Raw genomic sequence first — 17,860 nt, forward strand, 5'->3', positions numbered from 1 at the left:
ATTTTTTAAAGAAACCGTTGCAGAAGAGAGTCTATTTATTAGTTTTACATAGATTTGGCTCTTATTTAAATTCTAAACTTCGTATCGACAGAAAAAAAAAATTGTTTTAAAAATACCTTTTCCTCTTATCCTCGTATAATTCTCGTTCACACTCAAACCAAACCGGATTTATTGGCATATTTTTCGGCAATAAATATTGTTCCTCCTGTTTTTTAATCTGACTTTACAAACCGCTTCGACTGACCGTTTTTCCAACGATGGAGCGCATACATCAACGTCACTCTGAAAACAATTTTCAGTAAATTTGGCACAATAAAATATTCGTCCGGTTTAAATACGCTAACAGGGTTTCCGGCTTGTATTTTGGCACACACATTCTCTGCTTTTTGCGGAACATATTTACATAAATGGTCGATTAAATGAGACAAACAACTTCCTTTTTGATTTTAACTGTTAAGTGGCCAATACGTTTTTAACAAAATCGATTTTTATAATTTATGTATATTATCTAATAAGTGTCCCAATATGCTGTAGACATAGAATTACTACGAATTTTTGGAATCAAAATTAGTTTGTTGGACATAATGTACCTCTATACAAAAGTGCTTTGTTTATCCGTTAGAGGGCATTAAACTTTAAAAAAATAAAAACATTTTTAAAGATATTTGTAGAACGGATATTTCGAGTTGAATGAAAATTTGACTTGAAGAACTTACAAGAAAATATACTACCTAAATATTCATCTAACCTCAAAAGTAAAATAAGGTATTATCAAATGTTTATATGATACGACAAAAAATATTTAAATTCAACTTTATAAATATTAAAAAAAATTACCAAGTTGTACTGTATCAACAGGAATTACTTTTTATTCATCAGGTCAACTTTTCACTTATAAAAATTCATATTTGTTATTTTTTAAATATATGAATAATATATTTTGATTTAATATTTAGTTCTTCTTTCTTCTTCTTCCTACTCTGTGTTAGGCAGATCATATTCATATAGTTTCAATCGATGGTAAGGTTATCACACCATCTTTTTCTTGGCCTTCCCGTACTTCTTCTTCCCAGTGCTGATTTGTCTCGACCTGACCTTACTATTCTTCCCTCGTCCATTTGGCTTATATGTTCATTCCATTCGCGTCTTCTGCTCAATACCCATTCATTAATGCTATCCACCTTGCATATTTCCCTTATGTTGTCCCTTCTTTCTAGAGAACTAGCAGAAGACTAGATAGATCTAGCAGCATTTTACCTGTGATTTTGCGAAGGATTTTCATCTCGCCTGTTTCCAAGAATCTTTTTGTTTTTGCTGTATCTGGTCTGGTTTCTGCTTTGTAGGTCTGACTACAGCCTTGTATATTCTTGACTTAACCTCGACACCTATGTATTTATTTTTCCATATTGTGTCGTTCAGACATCCAGCCACTCTCATTGCTTTTGTTGTTTGCAGTCTTACCTCTGTTTCGATATCGCCATAACCGGATAACTCTATACCAAGGTATTTAAATTTCATTTTTTGCTGTATTATTGTGTTATCCACGATCTTGCATTTGATAGGTATTTTTGATTTTGCCAGACTCTTTGTTTTGGATGCAGAGATTATCATGTTATAAGATTTTGTTACTAGATTGAAGCGATATACTAGTCTTTTCGTCAGCATAATATAGAATTGTCATATTGCGGTCTCCTATTTTGTATCCATTTAAATTGCGCACTTGTTTGATTGTTTCGTAGGAAATTGTCATCCTATTTGATAGCCAAGTAGCACTTAACGCGATCAACTCAGTAACCATCAATTCGAAGTTGGTCAAAACATGCCTAGAGAAGCTCAACAAATTAGGCAAAGAAAATAAAGTCCTCCTATTCTGCGTGCCTGCTCACCAAGGGATAGAAGGCAATGAAAAAGCAAATGATCTAGCTAGGAAAGGAGCGAACACTCCACTAACTGGACCAGAACCGTTCTGTTTTCCAAACGGGAACCAACTAAAAGCGGAACTGAAGAATCTAGAAGACTCCATACGTAACTTGGAATGGGTTTCCTCCAACGGTCTAAGACACTCGAAAAAATTCCTCAGAACTTACGACCGAGAAAAATCAATGGTTTTCCTTGATTTAAGTAAAAACAATCTTCGGATTGTCACGGGGTTTCTAACAGGACACTGTCTCCTCAACGAACACCTCAGTAGGCTGAAGCTGAGAAACAACGGCGAATGCAGATTCTGTGGGGGAAAATGGGGAAACACCAGAACACCTTATCACTGAGTGCACCGAGACGACGACCTTTCGTGCCATGAACTTTGGTACGTTTGATGTCGAGGCTGGAGAGCTGGCCTCCGTGGAGCCGTCTCAGATACTGGCTTTTGTTAAAGCCCTGAGACTGTATGATGAGTTATAACTTGTTATAACTCAAGAAAGGGGAACACAAAATAGATCTATAACGTCACGGTGATTAACTCCCCTCCTAAACATTCTACATTCTACATTGATTATTTCGTCCATGATTATATTAAAAAGAAGTGAGCTTAATGAATCGCCTTGTCGTATGCATTTCTACAGGTATTCGTTCAGTAAGATCAACGTAGATATTAGCCTGGATTTTGCTAGCACTGTATATATTTTCTATGACTTTAATTAAGTTATGGGGTATTTGCCTGTCATAAAGTAAATGTACAACATCTTCTAATTGAACCAGATAAAATGCTTTCTGCAGGTCTATAAAACACATGTAAGCTGGTCTGTTGTACTCAATCGATTTCTCTGCAATCTGTCTTATAACAAAGACCGCTTCAGTGCATGATCTAACCGTTCTAAATCCTTGTTGCTCATCTGATAGAGATATAATGCTGTTCAATTTGTTTGTTATTATTTTTGTTGTTAGTTTTAATATTGTGCTGAGAAGATTTATGCCCCTATAGCTTTCTGGCCTTTCTTTATCCCCCTTCTTAAACATAAGGATAGTGGTACTAAGGTATTCCTTGGTAGAGAAAGATATGTTTCATTAGTTTAGTTTATTGTTGGATTAGAGATTGTCCTCCATTCTTAAGTAGTTCATTCGGGATGTTGTCTTGTCCAGGACTTTTTCTGTTTTTTAATTGTCCGAGCGCCATATCTATGTCTTTACTTTCTATTTGTATGTTTTCATTAGAAGTTATCTCTGGTGTATCTTTCTGCTCGATTGCGTCTTCCTCTTTACTGTAGAGCCTTGTGAGGTAATTAACCACAAATATTTAGTTGTTTGAAAATATTTAGTTCCCATTTTTAGCATAATATACATATATGTATTATAAAACATACTATCGATCTGTGTCCTCAGCAAAACTATTTACAGTCGCATACGGAGAATATATAGAACAGCGACAAAGAATCAAGATTAAATTTCTTATGTCGATATACGAATATATGGATGGAAAAATCAACATGATGAAAAGCTAGAAGTTGAGAATAAAACGTCGATAATATCTTTGAGCGATATATATTGACTAAAATCCGAATATTTTCGTAGAAACATGAGCGGCTTTGGCAAAATTGTATGTGGAAAGTGTTGTTTATACAGGGTATCCCAGAAATAAGTGCAAATAATTTAAGGGGTCCTGAAGTACTACAATTACAGATTAATGAACTGAATACACAATGACACAATAAAGTGGGTCACAAAATGAATCTAGCAAAAACTAAAGTAATGTACAAAGAACTAGTGGAAAGAAAGGACATTTTTGGATTTTTTTTTAATTTTTAGATAAAAACATAATACCTTGATAACATGGTAATATAGGTAGTAGATTAGATTTCCAAAAGGAAAGCCAGAAAAGATCCAGTGGTTCTCAACATTTTAAGGGAAAATATTTTTTTTTTAATTTTCAAAATAAAATATCTCCGTTATTTTGGACTTGGAAAACGGCAAAGGGAAAATATGTTTCTTTTATCGAGATCTGCCAGCCCTAAAAATATTTTCACTTATTTAAAACTCACTTGGTATAATAGAAAATTACAAGAAATGGAAATAGTTTTGGAAGATGTAATAATATACCGGGTGTTTTATTTCAGATAGCAAAAACACTATTACTCTTAAAATAAAGCTGCAAAACTGCAGTGCTGGAAGTAATTTAGGTAGGTGGACCATATAAACATCCAAATTTTTAAGAAACTATTACTGGTTTTCCATAAACGTCTAACCTTGCATCGCCGTGAATCACTCTGTATATAGAAACAAATTTCAAAAACACTAATTATATAGAGTCAGAGATGTAATCTATTACATTCAGATACTACTCAAATTATTTACTTAATTTAATTTTATAAAATACCTACTAATGAAAAAGTCTACTTCAAATAAAAACATACTATTTTTGATCATATCATACAATAGCGGACGAGAAATGAAATCTATTGTATCCGGAAATCAATCACATCCAGCATTTGTAATTAATAACGACCATTTCAATAGGAAACGTCATTTGTAATCTACCGCGTGGGCAAGAAATGATGCCAGTAAATTCTAATTAATTATTAGGTGGATTGAACTGACAAACTCTTCGCTTCTCAAGGGGATACTTGACTTCTTGCGCTCTAAACTTTTTGTTGTTGGCTGTTCCAGATATTATGTCGAAGCATTGTAAATTTATCAGAGCGTGACCAGTTAACCAATTAGAAATAAACTTCTTGTGTTTCTCGATCGAGGATAAAGTTATGTTTAATTTGACAAAATTTATGTAAAGCAGGAAAGGGCCTTAGTGTTAAAACAAAAGATTCAATAATTTAATAAGCACTTCTTTGAAAATAATTACAATTGTTTAGAATTAGATAGGAGATTTTTTGCACTTCATTGTTTTACAACGAGATCTATCGATTAAAAATATTTTTTATATGGCGGCACTTCCGAAAATATCGGAAGTTGACAGCAACTTTCTTATTTTAAAAGGATGCCCCAATTTTTTATTACACACATAAATTCTCTGTAAATTTTATGAATTTTGATATTAAACACTCTACAGGGTTGTTCACCACATACGACCCGGAGTATCGTAGCTAAACTCTTAGATTTTTGCAAATTGTACGTTTTGGGTTCATTGAAGGACTATTAGAGCTACAATTTAAAAATATTTTTACAAGATACAGAGTGGCCCAAATAAATAAAAAATATCAAAGTTGTATTTTTTAAATGGAACACCCTGTATATTATTACATTTTTAGTTTCTACGATTAAAATAAAGATAAATTTGATTAAGGTTTACCGCATTTTAATCTTACCCTTTTTGAAATATTTAGGTTTTTGTCAAAATACAGTAATAATTTTAATGCTTTATTTCTCCAGGCGTATTTAAGTTTTTAAAACCAAATATTGTACTGATATTGTCTATTTACTAAATTTTGTGTTTCATTAATAAAAATTATACTACCTTATACAGAGTGTCTAAAATTTTATTTTAAATAATAATTAGCTATAAACGGCAATAACTTGTTTAATTTAAATAGAACACCCGGTATATTTTACAAGAATCAGATGCACAATTTAATTGTCTATCAAATTGTATTGTATCATATTTTACCTATGTCTTCAGGTTTTCGTAGAAAATGCATTTTCTTATAATTTAGACCTCAAAAATCAATATACCCATGGAATATTGACATTTTTGATTATTTTTAAACATGTAACAAATTTTTAAATGGTACGGATACTAATATTGTCGATATAGTTCGTTTATGTTATCAAAAAATAAAAAAAATGTTTAAATATTTGTAAAAGAGAACAAAATAATATGATTCCAGTATTCAAACTACATTAATTGACTGTTTGCGTTGATTAATAATAATTGCTCCAAATACTAAAAACCTTAATTTTGTATGTGCATTAGACAGCCTGGTAAAAAGTAACACCTTAAAAATGTTATTTCATTTTTTGACGGATGCTTATTTATAACAACAGAGACGTTCATTTTCATAACTTATTATTATATTGATTTCTGATTCCAAATCCACATTTATTTAGAATAATTTATTAACTAATACAATTAAATATGTAATTAATTAATATTTTGGCGGAAATAATGGCGGTATATTTAATTAATGTTTCTCTTTTATAAAGATATAAATAGTTTTATTTTTGTATACCAATACTGGTATAATATTATCGTTTTTAGCACCTGTACATTTGTTGCTTTAAAAACAATCTAAAATAACAATATCCATGGGTATTTTGATAAATGAGGCCTAAATTATAAGAAAATGCATTTTCTACGAAAACTTGAAGGGATAGGAAAAAACGGTATAACACAATTTGATGAACAATTAAATTGTGCATCTGATTCTCCTAAAACATACAGGGTGTTCTATTTAAATTAAACAAGTTACTGCCATTTAAAGCTGGAAATTATTTAAAATAAATTTTTAGACACTCTGTATGAGGTAGTATTATTTTTATTATTGCAACACAATAACTGATCAATAATTAAACTTCAGTAAATATCTAGTATTAAAAACTTTGATACCCTTGGAGAAATGAAGCCTTAAAATTTTTACCGCAATTTCACAAAATTGAAAATATTTAAAAAACGGTAAGGTTTAAGGGTAATAAACCTTAATCAAATTTACCTTTATTTTAATCATAGAAACTAAAAATGTAATAATATACAGGGTGTTCCATTTAAAAAAATACATCTTTGATATTTTTTATTTATTTGGGACACTCTGTATCATGTAAAAATATTTTTAAATTGTAGCTCTAATAGTCCTTCAACGAACCCAAAACTTACAATTTGTAAAAATCTAATCGTTTAGCTACAATACTCCGTGTCGTATGTGGTGAACAACCCTGTATATCTAACATTAACCGTTTTTGAGAAAAACATATTTAAAATTTTTGGACGAAAAAAACTGCCTGTCAAAAATATGTGTATAGTCTAAACGTCAAATTTAGTTATTACGACAGCCACTAAGCATACTAAACGAATGACAATGTCAGAAAATTAATAAATAAATGTTGCAACTTGACATTTTTTACAGCAGAGCTACCACTACCATCCTCAACGCAATATTTAAATACTAGTTAGTCAGCCCGGCGCTGAATATGTCCGTGGTTGGTAACAATGAATTTAAAAATTGCGCCCTCGATTACGTAACTAAAAGTTTAATTGATATCAAATATAGCTTCAAATCGTTGAAAAATATTATTTCTTACTCAGTTAATTGCATTATAGTGGAAATTTTTTTACACAATTTATCTCTATACAAAAGTTCTTCGTTTGTCCGTTAGAGGGCATCAACTTTTAAAAAAATAAACACATTTTTTAAGATATTGTAAGAACTATTGTTCCGATTTGAATGAGATTTTTGGTATCAATGTGTCAATGTTTTGCTAAATGCTTTAACATTTTACTTCCACAAAAATCAAGAAAATGTACGGGTGACCCCCCCCCCCTAACGCCCCTACATAAATTTTAGAATAAATATTTTCCAACTCCACCAATGACCGATATTTTTTCGTAAAATAGGCCTTCTGGTATTTACTCCATTTTTTGTCTAAAATATTTTTTAAATAATAATTTTTTATTAACTAAAAATGTTATAAACGTCTTACAAAATATCGAAGTAACGTACCGCAGATAGACCTCCAATCTTATGTAATATTTTGGATAATATTGTCGATTATTCCATAATTAAAAAATAATCAAGCTAACTAATTGGCTGATAGACAAGTTTTGAATTTTCATCGGTTACCTCCATTAGTCTGTTTTGAAATCTCCCAAGCCTAGCGTACATATGCATTTTGGGACAGCATAATTAATCAAATTAATGGAGTTTCGAATCGGGTCTAGTTGCGACTTTGTATGACTGAATCGTTAGTGTTCACCGAAGCATTATACTACAAATGTAGCACGTTTGTCCACATAGTTAGAATATCCCTATTTTGAATATGGATGGTCATGTTAACTGTTTGGTAAGCGGATGCACTTCATGAGGCAGTTTCGGCTATTTACTTAATGTTTAATATTAAACTGTTACACGTGTTTAACACTTAATATTTTATAACTGCTAGGTTTTGCTAGATTTTTATACATATTTTATTTATTAGATTTTTTTTAATATATACTGTTGGAAAAAAATATAACGTCGTTATTTATTTAGTACACATAAAATTAAACGTTATTATCGCAGCTGTAAATATGAAATAAAAATAAGAACAAAATTGTAAATGTCAAATACAAATATAAAAAAAGGAAAATTTTAAAAATTGTAAAAAACAAACTTGTCACAAACAAACATCTTGTCTCTTTACACATCAATGGCACTTGGTGTTGCCTGGTGTCAGAAAATCTCGAAAATCTCCCTCATACGCCGCGCCGTAAAGACGCATTCTTCTCTAATATGTCGAACAGTCCGTCGTAGTTCTCCACAATTTATACCTTTCCCCATTTATAGAGAGAATCCATGCATCTGCCATGTTCTTAGCCTGTTTAAAGTTACCCATATCTTGCGAGGCTGCTCAAAACCAGGAGATACGATGGAATTAAATGTGAAACCCCAACTTTGTGGTGGAGCGTTTTCCATCCACTCATTCATCCATGCATCATGTAAGTTGAACTCTTCATTTTTGTCAGTATTCCCGAGTGTTTTTGATGAGAGTGGTGGTTTTCTTGAGCGGAGTCCCGCTTTCGCAATATTTCCCGTATGCAAAGCCTGTTTTCTCCTTAAGTTAGGGGGAGGTATGTTACTTAAAACAGGCAACAGTATGTGGGCGTAGTTCGTATAGAAGATGATTTGCATTGTGGTATTCAGTTGGGCATCCAATTTATTGACATGGGCACTATACAACCAGACAGGTGAAAAGTATTCAGTCGTTGAGTACACGAGACTCAAGGCTGATGTTCTTAGAGTAGTTGCAGATGATCCCCAGGTGGTGCCGCATAACTTTTGTATCATGTTATTTCGTGTGCGTATTTTTGCACGTCGCGTCATTGGAAATATAGGAAATCCCATGTAAACTATCCAAATATCGGTTTTCCTGTTGTATAATAATATTTTAACTATTTTTCATGACCTAAATTATTTGCTTTTACTTGTCGCGCATTTTTAATCTAATAATAGAATTATTATATCATAATATCTCATAAACATAATTTCTCATGAATTTATTTAATCACATTTTTGTATAAATCGTAGGCGAAGGACAGGCCAGTAGTTGTTTGTAGGGTTTTATTTCATCCAAGAGAATAATTCGAACTAATTAACTGGACCCTAATATACATATATAATTAAAAGAAACATGTTTTTCTCAACGTGTGTATTTAACACTATCTTCCAGTTTAATAAAATTGTATCCTCGGGTTTTGGTCAATTTTTTAATTTGATTTTTTGCCGTTCAATACCCTGGAATTGGTTAACATTGATTTTTATCGTATTTTTTTTATTAATCTCTTAATAATAAGTTAATTGGATAATATCTAATATTTAACACCAAAAATTTACAGTTTTTATTTCAATTATAAATTGTCAGTGCCGTGTCTATTTTTTTTCGAATTTTCCTTCTGAAAAATCATCCAGTACATTTATTTATTAAAAAGATTAGTTCAATGCAATGCTGTTAATTTCTGTTATCAAACAATATACTCGTAATATAATGTAAAATTAAAAATGCGTGGTGTTTTTAATTTTATGATAATAATTTTATAACGTAATATGAATATATTACAATAAATTTTAATATAGTATTTTTAATTCTCTATATTTTATAGTTTTCATTTGTTCTTCTCATTTTATATATATGTATAACAAGAAAATTGGAACAAAAGAAGAATAAAAAATATCCTGAAATATCATCTAACATAAACGTAATCGTATTACAGTAAACAGGTACGTCAGCGATTTGATTGATAGCCATAAATATAGCCTTGCTATATTATGGAGATTGTTTTCCTAGTTTTCTATTCTATTTATTATTTTATAAAAAATTCAATTATCTGCTGGTAAAACAATATTTTGAGTTATACATAGAAATTGCATGACCTTAGATTAGGAGAAATAAATATACATACTAGAGTATTCAACTCAATACTTTTGTTTTTATTAACAATTGTGTATTTGAATACCTGGTGCGTTTCGAAGGTGACACCACAGTTTAAAGAATATATATATATATATATATATATATATATATATATATATATATATATATATATATATATATATATATATATATATATATATATAATAATATATCAGTTGGCCCACTCTTCGCCCGTATCAAAATTCCTCCCGCCGCTCCCCGCTTGTCTTGTAGACTTGGGTCAGTCTACATCCGTTGCTCGACATGTACACAGCGTTCCAAGTTTATTTTAGTTTTGTTTTTGGTCCGACGCATAGGGTGGACCAAAAATAGTGTTTTAGTTGTTTTGTTCGAATTGTGAATAAAATGTCTTACAATACAGACCTTACTTAAGTATATAATAATTAAAGTATTAGACATATTAAGTATATTATAATTATGGAAACCCAATTATGAATAAATTGTTTTAAAAATATACATATAAATTAAGAAAAGATTTTACTTGAAATATGCACAAAATATTTATTTTTAAAAATTAGTTTATTATTTTAGTAGATATATTAGAGTAGTAGTAGATACTTTACTATAATGTTTTGGATTTTCCAGTATTTACCGGTTGGCAAAGTGCATATTAAATAATTTTTTAAGATATTTGCATTTTTTTAAATAGCATGTTTTGCTTTTTAGATGTTTGTATTTAACTTTAACTACCTACCTGGAAAGTCCAAATTTTATCGTCAGGTAATAAAAATACGTGCATACAACTTACAAAGTTTTTACTAAATTTTATGTAACAGTAAATATAACAACTAACGAGCATACGGGAAAAACGATGAGTAGGTATCCAGAAATGACAAATGTTCAGGAAAGCGTTTTTTTTAATTCATATTACGCATGGACTTTTATATCGTTTTTCCCATTTTTAAATGCCTGTTTCTATGTGGCCGTTATCGATATTCCCGTTTATTTAGGTACCAAAAGGTGTCGTTTCTTGGTACTTTCATTGTTTTTCCCGTGTGCTCTTCAATTAGTAGTAAATATTGTAATAAATTATATTTGCATATTTCTTAAGTTATAGCATGTTTTGCTTTTTAGCTGTTTGCATTTAAGTTGAATTATCTACTTTTTTATCAAAAGGTAATAAAAAGTACTTGGATATAACTTGTCTTGCCATTGTCAATTTTTTTTTCAGTTTTTACTAAATTTTATCAAACATTAAATTTTATTACACAATTAACTACTAACAGTCATACTTACTGTTCATGATAATCATAAAATTTAGAAAAAAAATCCAAAAAAAATGACAATGGCAACACAAGTTGTATGCAAAGGTACTTTTATTACCTTACGATAAAATTTGGGCTTTCCAGGTAGGTAATTACAGTAAAATGTAAACATCTATAAAATAAAACATGCTATAATTTAAGAAATATGCAAATATATTATTTATATATTAAAAAAATAACTTATTATATTTATTTAGAATACATTTTTCATATGGGGTTTCCATAATAATTATTAATAATAATTCCCCTATTGACAATTCCATATTCCAAAGAATTAGGATAGAATAATATATCTAATATTTCAATATTAATGTATTCACCATAATATGTATAAGTAGAGTCTGATAAGGAAAATAACTTGTAGGTGTGGAGCCTGGAAAAGTGCCTTAGGATTTATAGGATCCCACAGATATGAAAATTATACACCAGAACAGTATCATAACCGTATTAGAATTTGCGGTTTATAAAATATGTTATTAAATAATAAGAAGGAAGCATTGATCAATTATTAAAGACGCCTAAAACTGTCAATCAATAAAACTAGTACTGTATTTTTCTACTTGCTATATTAAAATTCCTTAGTATTTTTAGTTGATCCCTCGTATACGGCCAGCGTTCTGATTGATAAAATAGCACTTCCGCTGCACCCGGTAAACGTACAAATTTTTTGTCACCTCGAAGGGTCACGGGCCGCCTTTGAAGTCAAAATAACAATAGAATTCCTTAGAGTGGGCCAACTGTATATATTTATATTCTTTAAACTCTGGTGACACACCCCTATAACTTTTTTATTTTTTCTGATAAAAAACGGGATTTTGTATGTTAATATTTGACATAAATTAGGATTGATTGCCGTACTTAATTGTTTTTGGTCACTTCCTGTTTCACCGGTAATTTCACCTACAACTTTTGATTTTTAAATAGCACTCTCGGTATTTTTTTACTTTATTTGATAGAAAATGACACTCTGAATAGAATAACTTATATGTAAAATTTTGACATCTTTGCTTGAAAAAAAATCGTATTTTAAATAATTTCAATCTAGAGAGCCATGGCTGTTTAAAAAAACACTAATTTTTAATTCTTTTTGATCGTCACTTTTGATCGTCTAATGTTTTTCGTGTCTTGTCCTGGCCGGTTAACATATGTCTAAATGGCATTTTTAATCATATCTCATTTATTTCAAATAGAACGCGGGTGACATATTTTGAAAAGCATATTTTTACGAATAATTTGGTACCCCAAACTTGGTATTTCGAATCAAATTATCGTTATGAACCGCATCTTACAATTTCAAATAAACCGCAATTTCAAAAAAATATGCGAAAATATCAAAAGTTGACATATGATATGTCATTTTATTCAAAGTATCATTTTCTATCGAATAAAGTAGAAATATCCGAAGGTGTCATTTAAAAATGAAACGTTGTAGCCATTTTTGGTGGAAAACTTTTAACAATCTTAATTTATGTGAATCAATCTTAATTTATGTCACATACTAACATACCAAATCTCGTTTTTTATCTAAAATAATAAAAAAGTTATAAAGGTGAGCTCCTTTTGAGACGCACCCGGTATAATTTTTGTATCATAATCGGTACTGGCTTTGAATGTAATGAAAAACTATACAATAATTATTCCTCGCCATTCGAATTTCGCTAATTATACAATTTTGCACATTTGCATTTTGGTATCTCTTAATGAATTAATTAATTAATGGGTCTTTCAGTTTGACTATTCAGTTGTAAGTATATCGACAGAAATACAAATCGATGATAAAAAGGTGTTATTTCGAGCGTAACGCTTTTGAATTTGTAAAATTTTATTTACAATGATATTAACAGAGAATGGTAGTATACATTAAGTATATTACGCATATAAATTTAAAAGTATTTATATTTACAATTTTTATTAATTGGTTCTTTTAGTTTTCGCTTTCATTATACAAACATCTTACACGTTACATAATCTTACATCGTTAAGTTACATAATAAAGTAACCTATGATTAACGTTTCTTTGAAGATGTCAATATATGCATAAAAATGTAATAAATACGTAGATTTATTTATTATGTCAAATATATATTATGCTATAATTTGGGTGGCAATTTTAGGTGCAAAATCATTTATTATCTTATAAGAGATATGTGAAAGAAAATTATGACTAAATCTGATCTTTCAAATATTTTCCTGGTTACATTACAATTTGTTGGTCGATGTCTACCAAAAGATTAATAACGTATGACAGTGTAATTAAATTAGTTTTCTAGCCAACTTAATGATATCAATGTACGTTATGTGGATTATAATGAATAAAACACTAATTCAGTTGAAAAATTAACACCTTTAAATAGAACAGTAAAAAAATAAACTCGTTTTGTAATGTTATTTTTGTTTACGTATTTTTAGCACGGCTATAGTTTGGAAAGCATTTAAAATTCGCACATAAAGCAGGTGCACGGATGTTAAATGCTTATTTTTTTTATATAGGGAAAAAATGGGATGAATTTATGCTGATAAATAATTCCGTTTACAAAGTTTGTTTTTATTTACAGTTTATTTGACTTGTTTTGAATGCAATTTGTAGACTAGTTTTGAATGCCTTTTGAATGCATTTTTGTTCGGTATTATACTCTAATTTCAGTTAGTTTGTAAGTAATCAATTATGGTAAAAAGTAAATTTCTAGGTATAAAACTACCAAAAATGTAGTTTTCCTGTTGAGGAACCACCAATCCTATTAAAAAATATTCAGAGATTCAAATAAATCTAAAATAATGTTCTTACTTTTCAATTTCTCCTTAAATATTTTTGATAGCATTGTGTGATCTCATGTTTGCAATATTATAGATTTGAGAATAATGAAAATTGTAATGCCGGGTCCAGACCAAGGCGACAAAAATAAACACGATTTTGAAACAAAAACAACACAAAGTTGTGACAAAAAATTGGGTATCCTGACAAGACAAACTTTGGAGAAATTGGTCCACACCGCAAGGACAAAAGTACAACAAAGTCAAAAGTTTAGTTGTTGAGAATGAGTTTTATTAACCATGTGTGATTTCACTGGTCTCCTACTGTTGGCAGCACATCCACACTGTGCCGACTATTTGTCGTAAAATATACGAACAAAACATAGACACTTTGATCTTTACCGACTCGAGACGGGACATTTAAAAGTCTCCGAATTATGAAACAAAACAAAAATGAGACAAAAATGTCGCAGAAATATATTGGATTTGACGCAAATTTGTCGTAAGACATCAATGTTTCTGTCTTGTCGCTGTTTTGTCTGCTTGGTCTGGACCCGGCATAAGATATTAACTCATGTTTTAGTGTATCTGCAAAATGAGTCATTTTTGTGTGTTTGTAAGGGTATGCAGCCTTTATGAATAGAGCTACACGCTCTTTTCACATCACTTTGCTACTGTTTTATAAAATTAAAGATTCCCTATTCCTCTTAGTTCCTGAAATACAGGGCAAAATTGAAAATGTTGCTTCATTCTTCTCGGTCGTCTTTTAACTTATCGAAAAAGTGAAAATTGAGTTTTGTACAGTATTTTACGTAGAATTCAGTGGCGTAACTAGATTTTTTCTGCAAGTATCTGTTGTTAAAATATCAAATTTTCCGAGAACTATTATCACCCTTTCGGTAGCGTTGAACTAAATAAATGTTGTGATACTTTAACATTTTGAAACAGCAAAACATATATGACGTTAATTAAAATTCTATCAATAAAAATATATCAAAGAATAAAAACGAAATTATATTACTATATAACTATAGGAACACGTTTTGATTTTTGAGACAAGGAAAAAAATCAACTATATTTTCTATGTTTTTTTTTAAATTTTTTCTAAAACCGTATGGAAATTTGGAAAAACGGGATTAACCATTTTAGAACAAGCAAATTTGTCAACAAAAAGGTTTTTCCTCTTGTAAAGACAATCTGGGGACATACTGTATATTAATTTAATGTATAACATTTTCTCAAAACAAATTGACAACATAAAGGCACCTAAATATAGAATAGATACCCAAATATGGACCACTATAAAACCAACACATCAAACTAATCACTAAACTAATAAAATAAAAACGAATATAAGGTTTTCTTATTAAACATATTTAGACAAAAAAAAATATTTAAACCAATCAAACCAACATGTAATCAATGCATAAACATATTACTGGTTCTAAATATAATTTATAATTTTTGGATTGCCAGAAAAATTATTATTAGGTATTAAAATGTAACATCCATTATTCACATTGGCAAACAAGATATTTAGAAGCATAAGCTTACATTGTATAAGAGGGTAATAAAATGTGTTCCATTTGTAATATTGTGACGATTAATGTAAAATACGACCAATAAATTCGAAATTGCATAAAATCTAATTTGAATGGCTTTGCAATTTTGTTTCGCCAAGCATTGCAAAAATTTAACAGTTGGAACTGTGCTGGCAATAAAAATGGAAAAATTGACCGGGAAAATTGACGCTGTCGATGCAGCGTTTTTGAGCAATCCAAAAAGTTTTTTAACGATATCATTAAACTAGTTCGACAAGCTTACGTCTTAGTTATAGCTTCATTGTTATTAGTGTAAAAGTATCTTTTTTGGGGACTATTTACGTATTTAATTATTAAGTAATGAAATATTATTTTATATCATTTTTAGCTATACAGGGGTTACAAAGCGTTTCAAAAAAGCGCTATATCAGGTTTCCTATTTAAAACTTTTACTAAAGTTTTTATATAGGGTGATTTACGGCGATGGTACTTTAACATTTATGGAGAACCGGTGACCGGTGATAGATCTTTTTTTCAAAATGGAGATTTTTGCATAAAGGCATCGGCTCCATCTTTCTAAAATATTTTCAGTGTTACAGTTTTGCCACATCATTTAAAAAGAAGTAGCATCTTTCTTATTTTAAGTGGAATACCCGCTATATCATTACAACTTTCGAACACTACTTTCATATTCCAAAAATTTTCTATTATGCTACTGTAACGGTAAAAAATAAAACATGCCTAAAATTGACAATTTTACAGAATTCTTATTAAATGGCTTTACTGAATAAACCGGAAGATTTAGATATAGGAACATGATATATTGTTGAAAAGTAATTTTATTTGAGTTTCAGTTTTTTAAATAATATGCATAGGCTTGAACTTAAAATAACGATGATTTGATGGATTTTATAACATATGAAAATAAATATTTTTTATGATCTCCCTGTTTGATATCCAATCGGTTGATTTAGACAGAAGGAAGCGGTGACTCTGAATATATAGCAAACAAGTATAATGAGTATTTTAAAAATAAAAAAAATAAAAATAGCTGTTACTAAACCGTTATTTAAAAAAGGAGACCCAGAAGACCCCTTTCTCTGAAATCTTTGAATTGGCAATGAGCACAAGAATAGTTAGTTTTTTCAATGAATGTGACTTATTTCGTAATTACCAATATGGGTTTATGAAAAAAAAAAGATAAAAACTGCAATATTTCAATTTTAAAAATAATATTAGGAAACTTGGAAATAGGTAATCTAGCTATAGGTATGCTGCTTGATTTGTCAAAGGCTTATGATTGCATAGATAGGAAGATACTACTTGAAAAACTAAATAGGTATGGAGTAAGAGGAAATGTTAAAAAATTGCTTTTTCTATATCTGAATAATTGGAAACAAACAACTCATATAACAAAACATGGGAAAACATCCAAATCTCAACTAAGATCGAATACTGTGTGGATAGCGCAAGGTAGTGTATTAGGACCTGTTTTATTCATTATATTTATCAATGACCTTTCTCTGTTAACATCTTTTGACAATGGACAAATATGGATTACAATTATACTTACAATTATAATGCTTATATTGAAATTAAAGGAACAAACTCCTACGCTAATTGAAACCACTAATTCCGACGGACGCGGACGTTGTGAATGAAGCTTTAAGGTTAATTCAGAACTTACACTTAATGGAATAAATTAGTGGTTTCAATTAGCATAGAAATTTGTTTCTCTAATTTGAATGTAATAAATTTTCACTTTTCCACTAATTATACTTCAAAATTTGCGAGGAATGTCATTTTGGCATTTGATTAATTATCATCCGTCTAGAGAAAATGTGGTTAGAAATCAATAGTTTTTCAATTTTAAAAATAATATTAGGAAACTTGGAAATAGGTAATCTAGCTATAGGTATGCTGCTTGATTTGTCAAAGGCTTATGATTGCATAGATAGGAAGATACTACTTGAAAAACTAAATAGGTATGGAGTAAGAGGAAATGTTAAAAAATTGCTTTTTCTATATCTGAATAATTGGAAACAAACAACTCATATAACAAAACATGGGAAAACATCCAAATCTCAACTAAGATCGAATACTGTGTGGATAGCGCAAGGTAGTGTATTAGGACCTGTTTTATTCATTATATTTATCAATGACCTTTCTCTGTTAACATCTTTTGACAATGGACAAATATGGATTACAATTATACTTACAATTATAATGCTTATATTG

At 29.8% G+C, this 17,860-nt stretch overlaps 1 protein-coding gene across 1 annotated transcript; it reads right to left on the reverse strand.

Moving 5' to 3' along the window:
* Positions 1-1,010: 1,010 nt before the first annotated feature.
* LOC115875314 lies at positions 1,011-1,518 on the reverse strand. The gene is made up of 2 exons (XM_030890735.1): positions 1,288-1,518; positions 1,011-1,232 (listed from the first exon to the last, which is right to left on the reverse strand). Exons 1-2 carry the CDS (start codon positions 1,516-1,518, stop codon positions 1,011-1,013), a joined length of 453 nt encoding a protein of 150 aa, XP_030746595.1.
* Between the last annotated feature and the right edge of the window lie 16,342 nt (positions 1,519-17,860).

Source organism: Sitophilus oryzae, unplaced genomic scaffold, assembly GCF_002938485.1.
Source record: "Sitophilus oryzae breed Bouriz unplaced genomic scaffold, Soryzae_2.0 scaffold_1372_pilon_pilon, whole genome shotgun sequence".
NCBI lineage: Eukaryota > Metazoa > Arthropoda > Insecta > Coleoptera > Curculionidae > Sitophilus > Sitophilus oryzae.